Source organism: Onychostoma macrolepis, chromosome 07 (genome assembly GCF_012432095.1).
Source record: "Onychostoma macrolepis isolate SWU-2019 chromosome 07, ASM1243209v1, whole genome shotgun sequence".
Taxonomy (NCBI): Eukaryota; Metazoa; Chordata; class Actinopteri; order Cypriniformes; family Cyprinidae; genus Onychostoma; species Onychostoma macrolepis.
Window position 1 is genome coordinate 31,251,525 of NC_081161.1, and position 13,028 is coordinate 31,264,552.

General features: G+C 37.2%; 1 protein-coding gene across 9 annotated transcripts in view; it reads left to right on the forward strand.

Annotated features, from left to right (window-relative positions):
• vps13c (vacuolar protein sorting 13 homolog C) overlaps positions 1-13,028 on the forward strand; it is a 59,720-nt gene that overhangs the window by 21,649 nt on the left and 25,043 nt on the right. For 6 of the 9 annotated variants that reach the window (XM_058782011.1, XM_058782010.1, XM_058782005.1 and 3 more), the window contains 31 exons: positions 182-296; positions 406-542; positions 630-762; positions 837-954; positions 1,025-1,160; positions 2,028-2,109; positions 2,275-2,375; positions 2,595-2,748; positions 2,854-2,933; positions 3,046-3,105; positions 3,901-4,051; positions 4,369-4,485; positions 4,589-4,692; positions 4,774-4,941; positions 5,211-5,246; positions 6,920-7,224; positions 7,738-7,885; positions 7,994-8,102; positions 8,187-8,311; positions 8,412-8,568; positions 8,664-8,743; positions 9,330-9,389; positions 9,499-9,652; positions 9,738-9,857; positions 10,226-10,329; positions 11,102-11,269; positions 11,345-11,649; positions 11,852-11,999; positions 12,200-12,350; positions 12,438-12,565; positions 12,670-12,830. In XM_058782011.1, the coding sequence (XP_058637994.1) occupies positions 182-296; positions 406-542; positions 630-762; positions 837-954; positions 1,025-1,160; positions 2,028-2,109; positions 2,275-2,375; positions 2,595-2,748; positions 2,854-2,933; positions 3,046-3,105; positions 3,901-4,051; positions 4,369-4,485; positions 4,589-4,692; positions 4,774-4,941; positions 5,211-5,246; positions 6,920-7,224; positions 7,738-7,885; positions 7,994-8,102; positions 8,187-8,311; positions 8,412-8,568; positions 8,664-8,743; positions 9,330-9,389; positions 9,499-9,652; positions 9,738-9,857; positions 10,226-10,329; positions 11,102-11,269; positions 11,345-11,649; positions 11,852-11,999; positions 12,200-12,350; positions 12,438-12,565; positions 12,670-12,830 (4,115 nt within the window). The remainder of the gene's footprint in view (positions 1-181; positions 297-405; positions 543-629; positions 763-836; positions 955-1,024; positions 1,161-2,027; positions 2,110-2,274; positions 2,376-2,594; positions 2,749-2,853; positions 2,934-3,045; positions 3,106-3,900; positions 4,052-4,368; positions 4,486-4,588; positions 4,693-4,773; positions 4,942-5,210; positions 5,247-6,919; positions 7,225-7,737; positions 7,886-7,993; positions 8,103-8,186; positions 8,312-8,411; positions 8,569-8,663; positions 8,744-9,329; positions 9,390-9,498; positions 9,653-9,737; positions 9,858-10,225; positions 10,330-11,101; positions 11,270-11,344; positions 11,650-11,851; positions 12,000-12,199; positions 12,351-12,437; positions 12,566-12,669; positions 12,831-13,028) is intronic. The other 3 variants (XM_058782006.1, XM_058782012.1, XM_058782013.1) reach the window with 1 other exon arrangement.

A 13,028-nucleotide genomic window follows, 5' to 3' on the forward strand; every position in this document is an offset into this window, starting at 1 on the left:
TCATTTAGATAATGTCTAAATATAATCAATTTATTCTTATTATTATGTATTTAGTTTGTTCTTAATTTAATACATTAAAATAATACAAGTAATATATATTTTTAAAATTTAATATGTAAATATTTAGACACCTAGACTAAAAATTACTGAAATATTTACTGTTCGTTTGTCTGTTTTGTAGCTGACTGTCATCAGCATCACAGAATTCTTTAAGACGGGAAAAGGAGTTGATCTGGAGGTCATCACCTCAGCAACTCTCAGCAAACTTGAGGAGATCAAAGAGAAGACAGCCAGTGGTAACCCTCTCCTCATTTCCCATCATCCCCACAGATATGTTGTCACATTGAGAAAGAGTGTGTGAGTAGTCATCTTTAACATTTCCCCTTTGTCTTTATCTGAACCCAGGCTTGTCTCACATTATTGAGACACGTAAGGTGTTGGATTTGAGGATCGATTTAAAGCCCTCCTACCTGCTGCTGCCCAAGTCTGGATTCTATGATAGCAAATCAGACCTCATGATCGTTGATTTCGGTTACCTGCAGGTGAGGGAGGGAAGTAAAAACATATTTAAGAGAGACCTGTTTCTGTCAATAACGTCTGACTGTAAATATATGTGTGTGTGTGTGTAGTTGAACAGCGTAGACCAGGGCAGCCATCAGCAGGTATCTGCCAGTTTCTCATCGCTAGAGGAAATCATGGATAGAGCCTATGAAAGATATTCCTTGGAGCTCCGTAGTGTCCAGATACTCTACAGCAAATCAGGTAAACGCAATGCAACACAGGGAAGAAACGAAACTGTCTGCACAAATGTTTTTTAACGGCGGTTCTTTTTGAAGGAGAGAAATGGAAAAATGCACGTGTGAAAGGCTTCACCCATCAGCACATCTTGCAGCCGATGGACGTCACACTTCAGCTTGCTAAATGTATGGTGGACAAAGATTCCCGTATGCCCAGGTTAGCGCTCACTCTCTGCTGCGTCTCTCTCTTAATCCTCATACATGCACTAAGGTCTGTTCATTTCCAGGTTCAAAGTATCAGGGGAGCTGCCGTTACTTCATGTGAAGATTTCTGATCAGAAGATCCAGGGTGTTCTGGAGCTGGTGGACAGTATTCCTCTTCCTCAGATTACTTCAAGCCCCCCTAGCACCCCCACAGAAAAGGTTAGAAAACACAAAGAAACAGTCTCTCTTTATTGGTTGATGTGTTGCTTCCTCTCACACTTAATAAGTCATGACTCATGAATAGTAGTTTCCTGGTGGGGCGCCACAGGTATTTGATACTATTGTCGTTGCTGTTTTTTTTTTTTTTGAAAGCCATGAATATTTCAAGCCCGTACTTATTGCTTTCATAGTCTGAAGTGCTGCTTGCTGTCATATTTAGTTGGTGAAGTTGTTCTGTGAGTGTGACACTGCAGCTTCAGTCGCCACAGATTACACAACTCAGGAAAGACATTATCCACAATCAGCGTCACTGTCTCTCTACTCAATGAGCCCTGTGCTGTATCTTATAAGTCATCTTACTGCCTCAACAAGCAAGAAAAAGCCCTTACTAGTTTACTTTGCAAAGCAAATGTTAGATATTCTAGATATGATCTTACAGTACATTTAAATAAATAAAGATCTACCATTCAAAAGTTTGTGATCAGTAACATTTTGTTTTAAGAAATTACATTTATGAATACTTGGCTGAAAACATTTATTCAGCAAGGCTGCATTACATTAATAAATATCTACTTGAAATAAATGCTGTTATTTTGAACTTTCTATTCCTCAAAGAATCCTCATAAGTGTATATATCACAGCTTCCACAAAAATATGATCATTGATAATAATAAGAAATGTTTATTGACACTACATCAGAATGAATGCTTTCTTGCAAAATGTTACCTATTGACTACAATGCAAAAAAAAAAAAAGTTAATGTTGGTTGAGGGTGTTTCTGCATATGTACAGGAAGTAAACAGTGTGAGAAAATGACACCATATAATTTCCTGTTGTTTGTATAATAATGATGATATTCTTCTGAAGGTTTTTGGGATGCCGCTGTCTGATGCCAGGCCAAAGGTTTTGGGTTTAGACCCCGCAATTCTGTCCTATACAGTGGAGTCAGGTCAGAATTCACCTAGATGCTCGCACTTAATTTCAGACAAAAAAAAGAAATCTTAAATGAATACCACACAAGTCTTTTGTTTTTAATTCACACTGGTCATATAATTATACACATTTTCTCACATTTTATGTATGCACACAGTTTATGTTGTACATGTGTGTTCAGACACTGAAGAAGACACCAGTGAGAAGTCTGCAGATGAAGACTCTCTCAGATCAACCTTAGAGGAACTGACCGAAGTGCAGTTTCAGTTTGAAGTCAAAGCAGTACGTTCTTCTTCATCACTTTGTTCACACCGTGCCACAACCATTTGTCATCAGTGGGGGCAATAGCCCCACATTTCATAAAAAAAAATCATTCAGCATTCCATCAGTTGATGACAGTTATTTTGTGTATGATTCCTGTTTGTGTTTGTGTGTACCATTGTGTGCTTCAGTGTGAAGTGATGTATATGTGTCTATAAATGTGTGTGTGTGTGTGTGTAGGTGTTGATGGAGCTTACGAGGCAGGCCGCTCAGGAGGATGTCGTATTGGCTTTCAGTGTGTCTCAACTGGGTGCAGAGGGCAAGATACGGTCCTTTGATCTCACCGTCACATCTTACCTGCGCAAGATCAGCCTGGACTACTGTGAGATAAAAGGTACACACACACACACACAAAGTGTGATCAAGCTTTTGTTGTTTGAAGTACTTCATGTTGTTTCAGGGATGCTGTTGCTCTCATTCTTGTGTGTATGTGTTTCAGATGCGCAAAATCAGCCACATCATCTAATTACCTCTTCAGACAAGCATGGCTCTGATCTATTGAAAGTGGAGTACATCAAAGTAAACATGAGTATTTTGCTTATCAAACACTCTATAAAGGACTCTTAAATGGGTTGTTTTAGCTCAATGGTTTAACTGGTGCTGTTCTACATGGCTTTTTTATGTCCTTCAGGCTGATGTTAATGGACCCAGCTTCAACACCATATTTAATAAAACAGAACAAGCACTGAAGGTATGTTTAAGTTTACAGTTCCAAATAATGAAGGCCAGTAATCTTAGAATTTATTTGTTTACTTACTCATTCAATATATTTATTCATTCAATTATTCTACTATTTTTAAATTTAAAATGTCAAATAAAAATATTTTGATTAAAAACATATTTTTGTAAAAATATTTTAGTGTGTGTGTGTGTGTGTGTGTGTATATATATATATATATATATATATATATATATGTATGTAAGGGATAATCTACTTATCCTTCGCGGAGGCAACCACCGTTGGGCGGTTCTTCGCATCCACGTCGTGCATTCAAATCATTTAATGCACAGCTAGCCGTTGATTATCCCGTTTATGCCATGGTCATTTCCCAGCATTCACATATTACAGATGTTAATAATATTTGCACTGCAATATTTGACCGAAACGATATAAATGACGGTTATTTTCTGTATTACTATTCAACTGTAACTGTATGTTACTATGGTTACCAATGTTTATAGGAAGCACATTAATATAGAACGTGATTAAACTGATCTGGAACTACCTGTGCAGTTCAACGAATTTAATCAACACCTGCCAGCCAATCATATATATATATATATATATATGTATGTATATGTATATATATGTGTGTATCTATATATGTATATGTATGTACACACACATGCACAAAATCATTTTATTACATTCTTAAAATTACATTATTAGTCTTTTTAATTTTAATTTTGAATGTTTCATTTGAAAAAAATGTTTTTTATTGGAAAGTTTTATCAGAAATCAAAATTGATTCACTTCTTTTCACAGGTGGAGTTTTCCTCACTGGACTTCCTGCTGCACACTAAAGCTTTGCTGTCTACCATCAACTACATGAATTCAGCAATACCACAAGACCTCACAGCTTCAAAAGACCGAGAAACCAAGAGACGAGCTGAGAGAGCAGCAGCAGGGAAGACAGGTGTGAATAACACATACGCGTTTTATGTTGAATATCTGTGAAAACAAATGTGTTTTGTTTGATGTCAGATTATGGAGTAGACCCTGAATATTGCTCATGCATCCATGTTGTCTTTTGTCTCTGCTTTGTAGGTTTTTTCTTGGGTAACTAATATTTTTTTCTTGACCTTTGCACTGGTCTTGACATGCCATGTATTAACAGGGGTCTGAAACAGTATCTGTTTTGCTTGTTAACGCATGTTGCAGACAGTACTGTTTTCAGTTTATCACATTATGTGCTGTTTGAGTGTTTTAACACGAGTGTCTTTGCTTTGTTAGTGTCTAAGGGTTCGAAGGACTCTGGTGTTGTGAACTTTAAGCTGTCTGCCGTACTCGGCTCTTTCAGAGTGGCTGTTTGCGATGACAGAAGCAACATTGCTGACATCCGGGTTCAAGGTAGAAAATAACTAAAGTGTCTGTTCTTAAAAGTCAGCGTATCTTAAAATGATATATTAATTTTCTGCAAGTTATCCAAACATGTTGATTTCATTTATGTCAGGCATTGACGCATCTGTGGTGGTCCAAGCCAAAGAAACAGATGTTTTTGCCCGTCTGCGTGACATTGTGGTTCTTGATGTGGACCCTAAGACTATCCATAAGAAGGTGAGAAATCAGTCATATTGTTTTTGGCATGTTTGCAAGCAGGTTTCTGTGCTCCAGTTCTGTTTTTGTGAATACTACCAGGCGGTGTCAATTGTTGGAGAAGAGGTTTTCAGCTTCAAGATGACATTGTATCCCGGGGCCACTGAAGGTGAAGGCTACACTGACACCTCCAAAGTGGATGGGAAAGTTATCCTGAGACTTGGCTGTATCCAGATCGTCTACCTGCACAAGTTCCTTACGTCTTTATTGGTAAGAAATCCACTTATCTTATATATTGTATCGGTACTCATATTCTGTCTGTGTTACTCAGTCATCTAAAATTATACCAGTAGATAAAACCCACTTATTGGTAATTACAAAACAAAGAGGGACAGAGTTTTACAAAACAGTATTTCTCAGTATCTGTATTTTCGTTTGTATTTTGTCTGTGTTGTTTATGTCTCTCCCTTTCTTTTTGTTCTGGCATCTCTCCCCCCCCCCCCTCATTGTTTTCGTTAATTGTGTCTTCCTCTTTTCAGGACTCTTTTAGCTATCAATACCCCTCTGCTGATGAGGTACAGGCTTGGGCATGCAGCATTAAAGTCTTTTGCTTTGCAGCTTATCTTCAAATGCACCTCTGCACACACTGAACTATGTCCTCACCCCATTAAACTCTACTGGATTTGTTGTATGCATAGTTAAACCTTTTCAAATAAGATGGAAACATTAATCCAGGTTAACACCATTCACAGCAATGTTTATGACTGCCTTTGTTTTATTCCTAGTGCAGTGGTTCTTAACAAGGGATCCTGGACCCACTAGGGGCCTCAACAAACTTCCAATATTTATTCTCATATTTAAAAAGAAATTAATTAAAAAATAATTCTAAAAATGGAATTAATAATAAAAAAAATGTATAATTTTCCATGTATAAAAACAAAAAAAGGCCTTAATTCTAACTACGCAAGAAAAACGACTTTTTACAAGACGGTATACATATACAAAAATATCTCTGCTTTATGGGGAGGCCATAGTAAGATATTGTGTTGAACAACGGGGTGGGGGGTGGCAGGTTCTAGTGGTAGGTTTGTAGTAATAATAAATATTGGTAGAAAAAAAAAGAGAAAAATATTTGTATGTATTCTGAAAACACCATTTAGAAATATATACTGTAGCTCTGCTGCTTATTCACAAACAATTCAATAGATTCAAGCTAAACAGAAGCAGTCTCTTCAAAGTTTACAGTCACTAATATTGTCAGTAATATTTCAATATATTTATATGCACCACTGACATATAATAACCTCTTTTAAAATGTGTATGACTTTTTAGTTATGTTTTTCCTACCAAATCGGGTAGTTTGAAGAACCAAAAGAAAGACTTTCAAAGATCACACCCATACATGATATTTATCTACAATAGCACTGCATTTTAGAATTTCTGCACCGCTAGATGCACGGCATCAAGCAGAATTATGTATCTCCTAAAAGGTAGAGCTCATCCAAGTGTTTTTTCAAAGAATGGATCATGCCATCTTTTATTTTTCAGAAATAGGACTGAAATCTTGAGTCAGTGTTGCTAAACCGATTACAATTCTGTTTGCTGTTGCTAATGTTGCAGAAATTACATACTGCAGCTTTAATGCTGTTTTCTATAGATGTCTTGAGTATATTAGTATTTATTTCTTAGTTTTCACTGTGAGATATTAGCGTTCTAACTGTTAGATATTTTTAAAGAAGTGGACTTTTAGATTATGCAAATTTAGCCTATAGTGTTATTTATGAATGCAATAAGGCACAGAATAGTTAAATGACTTGATTGCGAATATGTGGATTTGCATGTGTGCTTGTGACTCATGCTACATATTGAAGTAGAAATCACAGAAATTTGAGAGGTAATTTCGCACGGTGTGGATGGCTTGATTTTACTGGTTCTAACTTTCATACTCTACATGCTTAATAGAAACAGCTCACCAGCCATACCCAGACAATATAATCATCAACTTTCCTACTTTCTCTCACAAAAAATAGCCTACTTTCACTCCAGCGCTGCTTTTTTCACCCCTACTGAATTTGCAACTTTTTGTTGTAAATTCGGCTTTCAGGCGTTTTAAAACACAAGAACATCCCTGCATGAATTTTCCTCACTATGGATCCCAGGCTGTTACATTAAGACCTTCCCTCACTTCTAATAAACTGCCATGTCAAGTCACACAAAGCCATAACTAACTATTGGTTGTCTTCCATAGATGTTTGTGGATAATTTCCAGACAGCTAAAGAGGCTCTCAGTGCCGCCACGGCTCAGGCCGCAGAGAAAGCAGCTTCCAGTGTGAGGGATTTCGCTCAGAAGAGCTTCAGACTTGCCATGGACATCAGACTGAAGGCCCCTCTTATCATAATCCCTCAGTCCTCCACATCCTATAATGCATTTGTGGTTGACCTGGGTCTCATCACTGTGGGAAACAGCTTCTCACTGCTGGCAGCTGAGGGCTTCCCATTGCCTGCAGTTTTGGAGACCATGGATGTAAAACTCACGCAGCTCAAACTGTCTAGGTAGTAAAGAAAGCTGGAGATCTTTCCCAAAATTCTCAAAATTCATTTATGTGATTTTTACAACCAATTTAAAGAACTATCTTTCAATTTTGAGGTCATTGTTATCAGTCTTCTCCGTAGTTGTGTTATTTTAATATTACTTATGCACAATTATAATACTGTATATTAATATTTTGAATTAACTTTTATTTTTATATTTTCAGTTTTCATTTAAATTTTAGTTTTAAGTTCTATGCTTGAGAAGTGATGCTCAAGAATTATGTTCTTTGTTTTGTGCTTTTGTCCTTTTTAATTTTTATTATTTGTTTTTTATTTAGATTTTACTTCAACTGATATATTTTAATTAGTTTCCAAGGCAAAATTTGTCATTTTCATTTCATTTATGTTTTATTTCAGCTTTATTTCAATTAATTAAAATGGTTAATAGTATTCTTGACTTGTTTGGTGCTACAGAATAATTCAGAGACAGCTGTTAACTTTCTCTTATTTATTTATTTGACCTTCTTTCTTCAGGACTGATCTGAAGCGTGATGCTGCTCATTTAGATGTTGAGATTCTGGAGCCCATAAATCTAGAGCTTTTAGTCAAGCGTAATTTGGCTGCCACTTGGTACAACAAAATTCCTGGAATGGAGGTCAATGGAGTACTTATGTCAATGAACGTGAGTTTCTCATGACGTTTTAGACGTGGAAGTGTTGAATCTAAAATGGGGCCCAATCAGAATTTTCAGGAGAGAAAACTAAAGATTAGTATTTTCTGGCTTCTGTAGATGGCTCTTGGCCAGGAGGATGTTGGGGTCCTCATGAGAATCCTAGCAGAGAACATTGGCGAGGGAAGCAGGGCTGCTGCAGTGGAGGGAATGAAAGCTTCTGCTAAAAGTATGAAAAGGTTTAACCTGCCAGTAATCTTGTCCATTAAAGTTCGTCTTTAAGGGCTTCATTTTATCCTCTTTTCCTCCACAGATGAAGCTGTAGATGAAGGACTGATCGAAACACTACCTGTGGGGACAGGGAGTCAACCTGCATTGACCAATGGTGCTTTCAGTGAAAATATTGTCAATGTGCTGCTCAATTTTGAAATCAAGGAGGTGATTAAGCTCTCTTAAGTTCTTATTTTCAGTTAGTCTTAACTCCAGATTTGGACTGGATCTGGAGTGAACTGAGAATCCTGTATCTTTCTCTTTGTAGGTTATGCTAAGGTTGAAAAAGTCCAAAAATGGGAAAGAGTGTCCCTTTTTGGTTCTCCATGTAGCTCAGCTTGGAATTGACACCAAAGTTCGAAAATACGACATGGAGGCCACAACATACATAAAAAACATCTCCATGAAGTGCCTAGAGTTCCTTGGTTTGTAGCACTTGGTTTTGAAGCCTCGCAGTACAAAGCAGCTTCTTTTTTTCTTTTTTTGTAAAATTCAAATGAACTTTTTTTCTTCTTCACAGATTCAAATGGAGAACCACTCTGTATTATCAGTTCCTCAGCAGAGTCAGGAGCAGATCTTCTTGAAGTCAAGTATTTTAAGGTAACTGTTTCTTTCTGAATATTAGCACATAATTCTATCGTTGCATCAGCACAGAAGCATTATTTATAAAACTTCCTATACAAAAGAAAACTGTCAAAAACTTCTTACATTAAGTGTTAAGTAACACCATTTTAATCCATGCTGGAGTTGACTAGTGGCAGGACATTTTGTGTCTAGACAAGCTTCAGCTCTTAGCTTTTAACTATTTATTTAGGGCAGCACATTAATTCATACCCTGGTCAAAGCATCAGGACAAATAAATCCAGCCATTAGCCATTATGCTCTTTAGTGTTTGTGGATTGGCTCTTCTTTTAACTCCTAAGGGCCATTTCTCTCAAATGAGATAGCAGTGTTTGTTGCATATAAGTGTACTGTTAAAAGTCAGGAGATATGAATGCATACTAATCAAGTTCTGATTAAAGGTATAGTTGTTCTAATATTTTACACAATGGTGATAGATTATAGATTCGCCATTATTAATCCTAGAATTATAGTGTAGACGTCTTCACTAAGATGTAGCAGGTTTTGAGAGCTTCCAGGACTCATGAATGGAGATCTTAACTTTGTTTGATTCCTATCTTTGTAGGCTGATCGAAGTGGGCCCAACTTTGCAAGCCTTTACCAGAATACTGAGCAGAAGATCAATGTAAGCATCTGTAAACAAGGTTAAATAACATAGAGTTTTGGAAATTGAGGCGTTAATCTCAAAAGAACTTCGTATTGAAGGAGTTTAACATGCCTGTGTGTGTCTTTAGGTGGTGTTCTCCTCTCTAGACTTGATGTTGCACACTGAGGCTCTCCTCTCTACCATGGACTTCCTGTCCACTGCCCTGTCCAACAGCAGTCTGCCCTCACCTGAGAGAGAGAGCAAAAAGAGTGAAGATATGAGAACTACCTCAGCTAAATCCAGTAAACACACACACACTAAAACTGACAAACATGGACTTTTTGCCCATGATTTAGGAATGAATTAATGTTTCTGTTTCTGTCTCAGCTGCACTGAGTTCTCCTTCTGATGGAGACGTCATTGACCTGATGGTGAACATGCAGCTTGGTGCATTTAATGTGTTGGTTTGTGACCAAAAAAGCAACATGGCAGACATCAAAATTCAGGGTGAGAATACATTCTTATTTTGAAAATGTACTTGTGTATTATAATATAAAAGTTACTGCATTACTGCTACTGTTTTAAAATAAAAAATAATGCAGGATCTTCTTTAAGATGTAAATATATTTGAATAATATATTTATATTTTATCTTTTATTTTGATTAAATAATTATATAATGTAATATTATATGGCAACTATAGTACAAATAGAAAATGAAGTGTAATTATTGTTCATTTTATTATAGCATATAATAGTTGTAATAAAGCAACTTTTTAATTGTATGGCGTATTGGTCTGCTTAAAAAGTATCTATTTCTTGATTATTCTGAGGCTGGTTTTGTTGGGTAACTAATTTTATAAATCTTCTCCTGAGGTTTGGACGGTTCTCTAAAGATGCAAGGAACTCAGACACACATGTACGCACGTTTGCGCGACTTCATCATCATGAATGTGGATCCTAAAACAATTCACAAGAAGGCAAGCTAGCTGTACCACTGCAGCACATTTTAACCATTTACTATTCTTTATACATTTTAATTTCTATTCACTTTGGCTTAGCGCTGGGCAATATGGCCAAAAAAATGATCATGATACAATTTTTCATATCAGTCGATATCGATAATTATCACAAAAAATTTATTTCAAGTGCTCCTAAGTGAAAGTTGTAGAAGCCAGACTGTTATTTGTGGTTTTAAACTAGTCTTTTTGTCAGAACATGACAAACACTTCACGTTTTTGATTTTATTTCTTACACTTTTCCAGTCATTTTTCCTTAACAAAAAAAATATCTTAATAGAAAAATTAATTTCTTAGTTTCTGCATGTTCTAATGAGTGATATTATTGTGAAGCAGATTTGTATTGCCTGACTTTGATGGCGTGTGTTTTCAGCACAGCTTTTTTGTCTCTTAGAAATGCACATTTGACAGTAGCTTGAATTGACATTGGTAATGGCTTGAGTTAGGATGCAGATGTTCATTATCAAAAACAGTAGCATGTAAAAATTGTAACAACCTCATTTTTAAATGGTGAAATTAATTATTCTGACTGTATGACTTTTAAACATTATATCGAACATTTATTGAGCTCTAATCGTTTTATTGAGGAAAATAATATTGCGATAATCATCGTTATTGTTTTATCGAACAGCCCTACTTTGGCTTTTGTATAAACAAAGTACATCAGAAGTGCATTAAAGTAAAGTGAACTGCAATATCTGTTTTTTATTTTGGGTTATTTTTGGTTCTCTAGGCCATCTCCATCGTAGGCGATGAGGTGTTCAGCTTCAGCATGAGTCTGACACCCAAAGCCACTGAGGGGGCTGGGTATACAGATACTTCAAAGGTTGATGGCAAAGTGAAACTCAACGTGGGCTGCATTCAAGTGGTCTACCTTCACAAATTTGTCATGTCATTACTGGTGAGTTTAAATTGCACACGTGGCCTCTCTGCTGATTCAAGCACACTAGCTTACTTTTACTTTCTCTCTCCACAGAATTTCAGTAATAACTTCCAGGCAGCTAAAGAGGCTCTCAGTGCCGCCACGGCTCAGGCCGCGGAGAAAGCAGCTTCCAGTGTGAGGGATTTCGCTCAGAAGAGTTTCAGACTTGCCATGAACATCAGGCTGAAGGCCCCCCTTATCATAATCCCTCAGTCCTCCACATCCCATAATGCTGTGGAGGCGGACCTGGGTCTCATTACTGTGGGAAACAGCTTCTCTCTGCTCCCAGTGGAAGGTCGTCCGCTGCCTGCTGTCATAGATAATATGGATATAGAGCTCACACAGCTAAAACTGTCCAGGTAGCCCACTGCCACAAAGCATATCTAGGATTTTCAGACTTGCTTTTCAAAGTATACTTATATCCAATATGTGTATTTAAAGATCTGATAATTAACTGAACAGAATTAATTCATGAATTTTCAAAGCCCACATTCTAGTTGTCCATTATACAGCTCTATATGTGTTTCCTCCTATACATGCTTTTTTGTTTGTTATCCTCAGAATCTCCATGGAGCAGGACTCAAATCAGCCTAGTTCAAAACTGTTGGAGCCAGTCAACCTTGTTCTGTCTGTTAAACGTAACCTGGCGGTATCATGGTACCAGAAGATGGCTGCCATAGAGGTGGACGGAGATCTGAAGCCCATGAAGGTCTGTTCACATAAAGTCAGGACGTATACTCAGATTTTTAAAGTCACATTTCATGCAGACTTTAAATGAATTCTGTGGAAATTTGTTTTGGCTGGTCCATTTCTGGAATCTGGTTATAATTAATATAATATGTAATTATAGAGTTGGAGTGATTGTGGGAAAATTAATGAAGATTCTCACATTTTTTGACTGCATTCCAGGTGGCTCTGAGTCAAGATGACCTGACTGTCCTGCTGCGGATTCTGATGGAGAACATTGGAGAGGCGAGCAGTGTTCAATCTGACACACTGATCGGCTCAGAGGCAGCCCTCAAACAAGAGAGTGTGCTTGTCAGAGCGCGTACAGCGACTGGTGAGGGAAGACGGACACACACAAATGTTTTGTATAGTAATCCTTCTCGTAGAGGAAAAACTCAGTGGATGGTCTTGTGTTGTGTAGGCTCTGAGATTCTTGTGGAGAAGCTGTCTGAAGGTAAACTGGGGGAGACAGAGCTGCTGGAGAGTGTCAAATTCAGCTTTAATGTGGAGTCCCTTGGCCTTACTCTCTACAGTAACGATCCTGCACAGGTCTGTATGGAGTCTACAGATTGGTGAACATTAGTGACTGTTTACTGTTAGAGTCCATTGATAAATAAAGTGAGTCTCTTTTTTTTTTATCTGTCTTTCTCTAGCCCTCCGTACATAAGGAGCTGTTGTGTTTAGGTGAATTTATGCTGTGTAAAATGAAGACTTCTGGCAAAATGTTTAGTAACGGTAACATGGAGGTCTCCACCATCCTCACCACATGCACGCTGGATGACAGACGCAGCGGTATTCAGAGAGTCACATCCAGGTGATTTACACTTATTTAGATTAAGATTTTTAACGTAAATTTTATTAAGATTTCACAAAAAATGATTTCTGAGGGATTATGTGACACTGACTGTAGTAATTGTCGCTGAAAATTCAGTTTTTCCAGTTTACTATAACTGTTTTTCAGCAAATAAATGCATCCATCATGCAACTTTTAATTATAACAGTCTTATTTCAA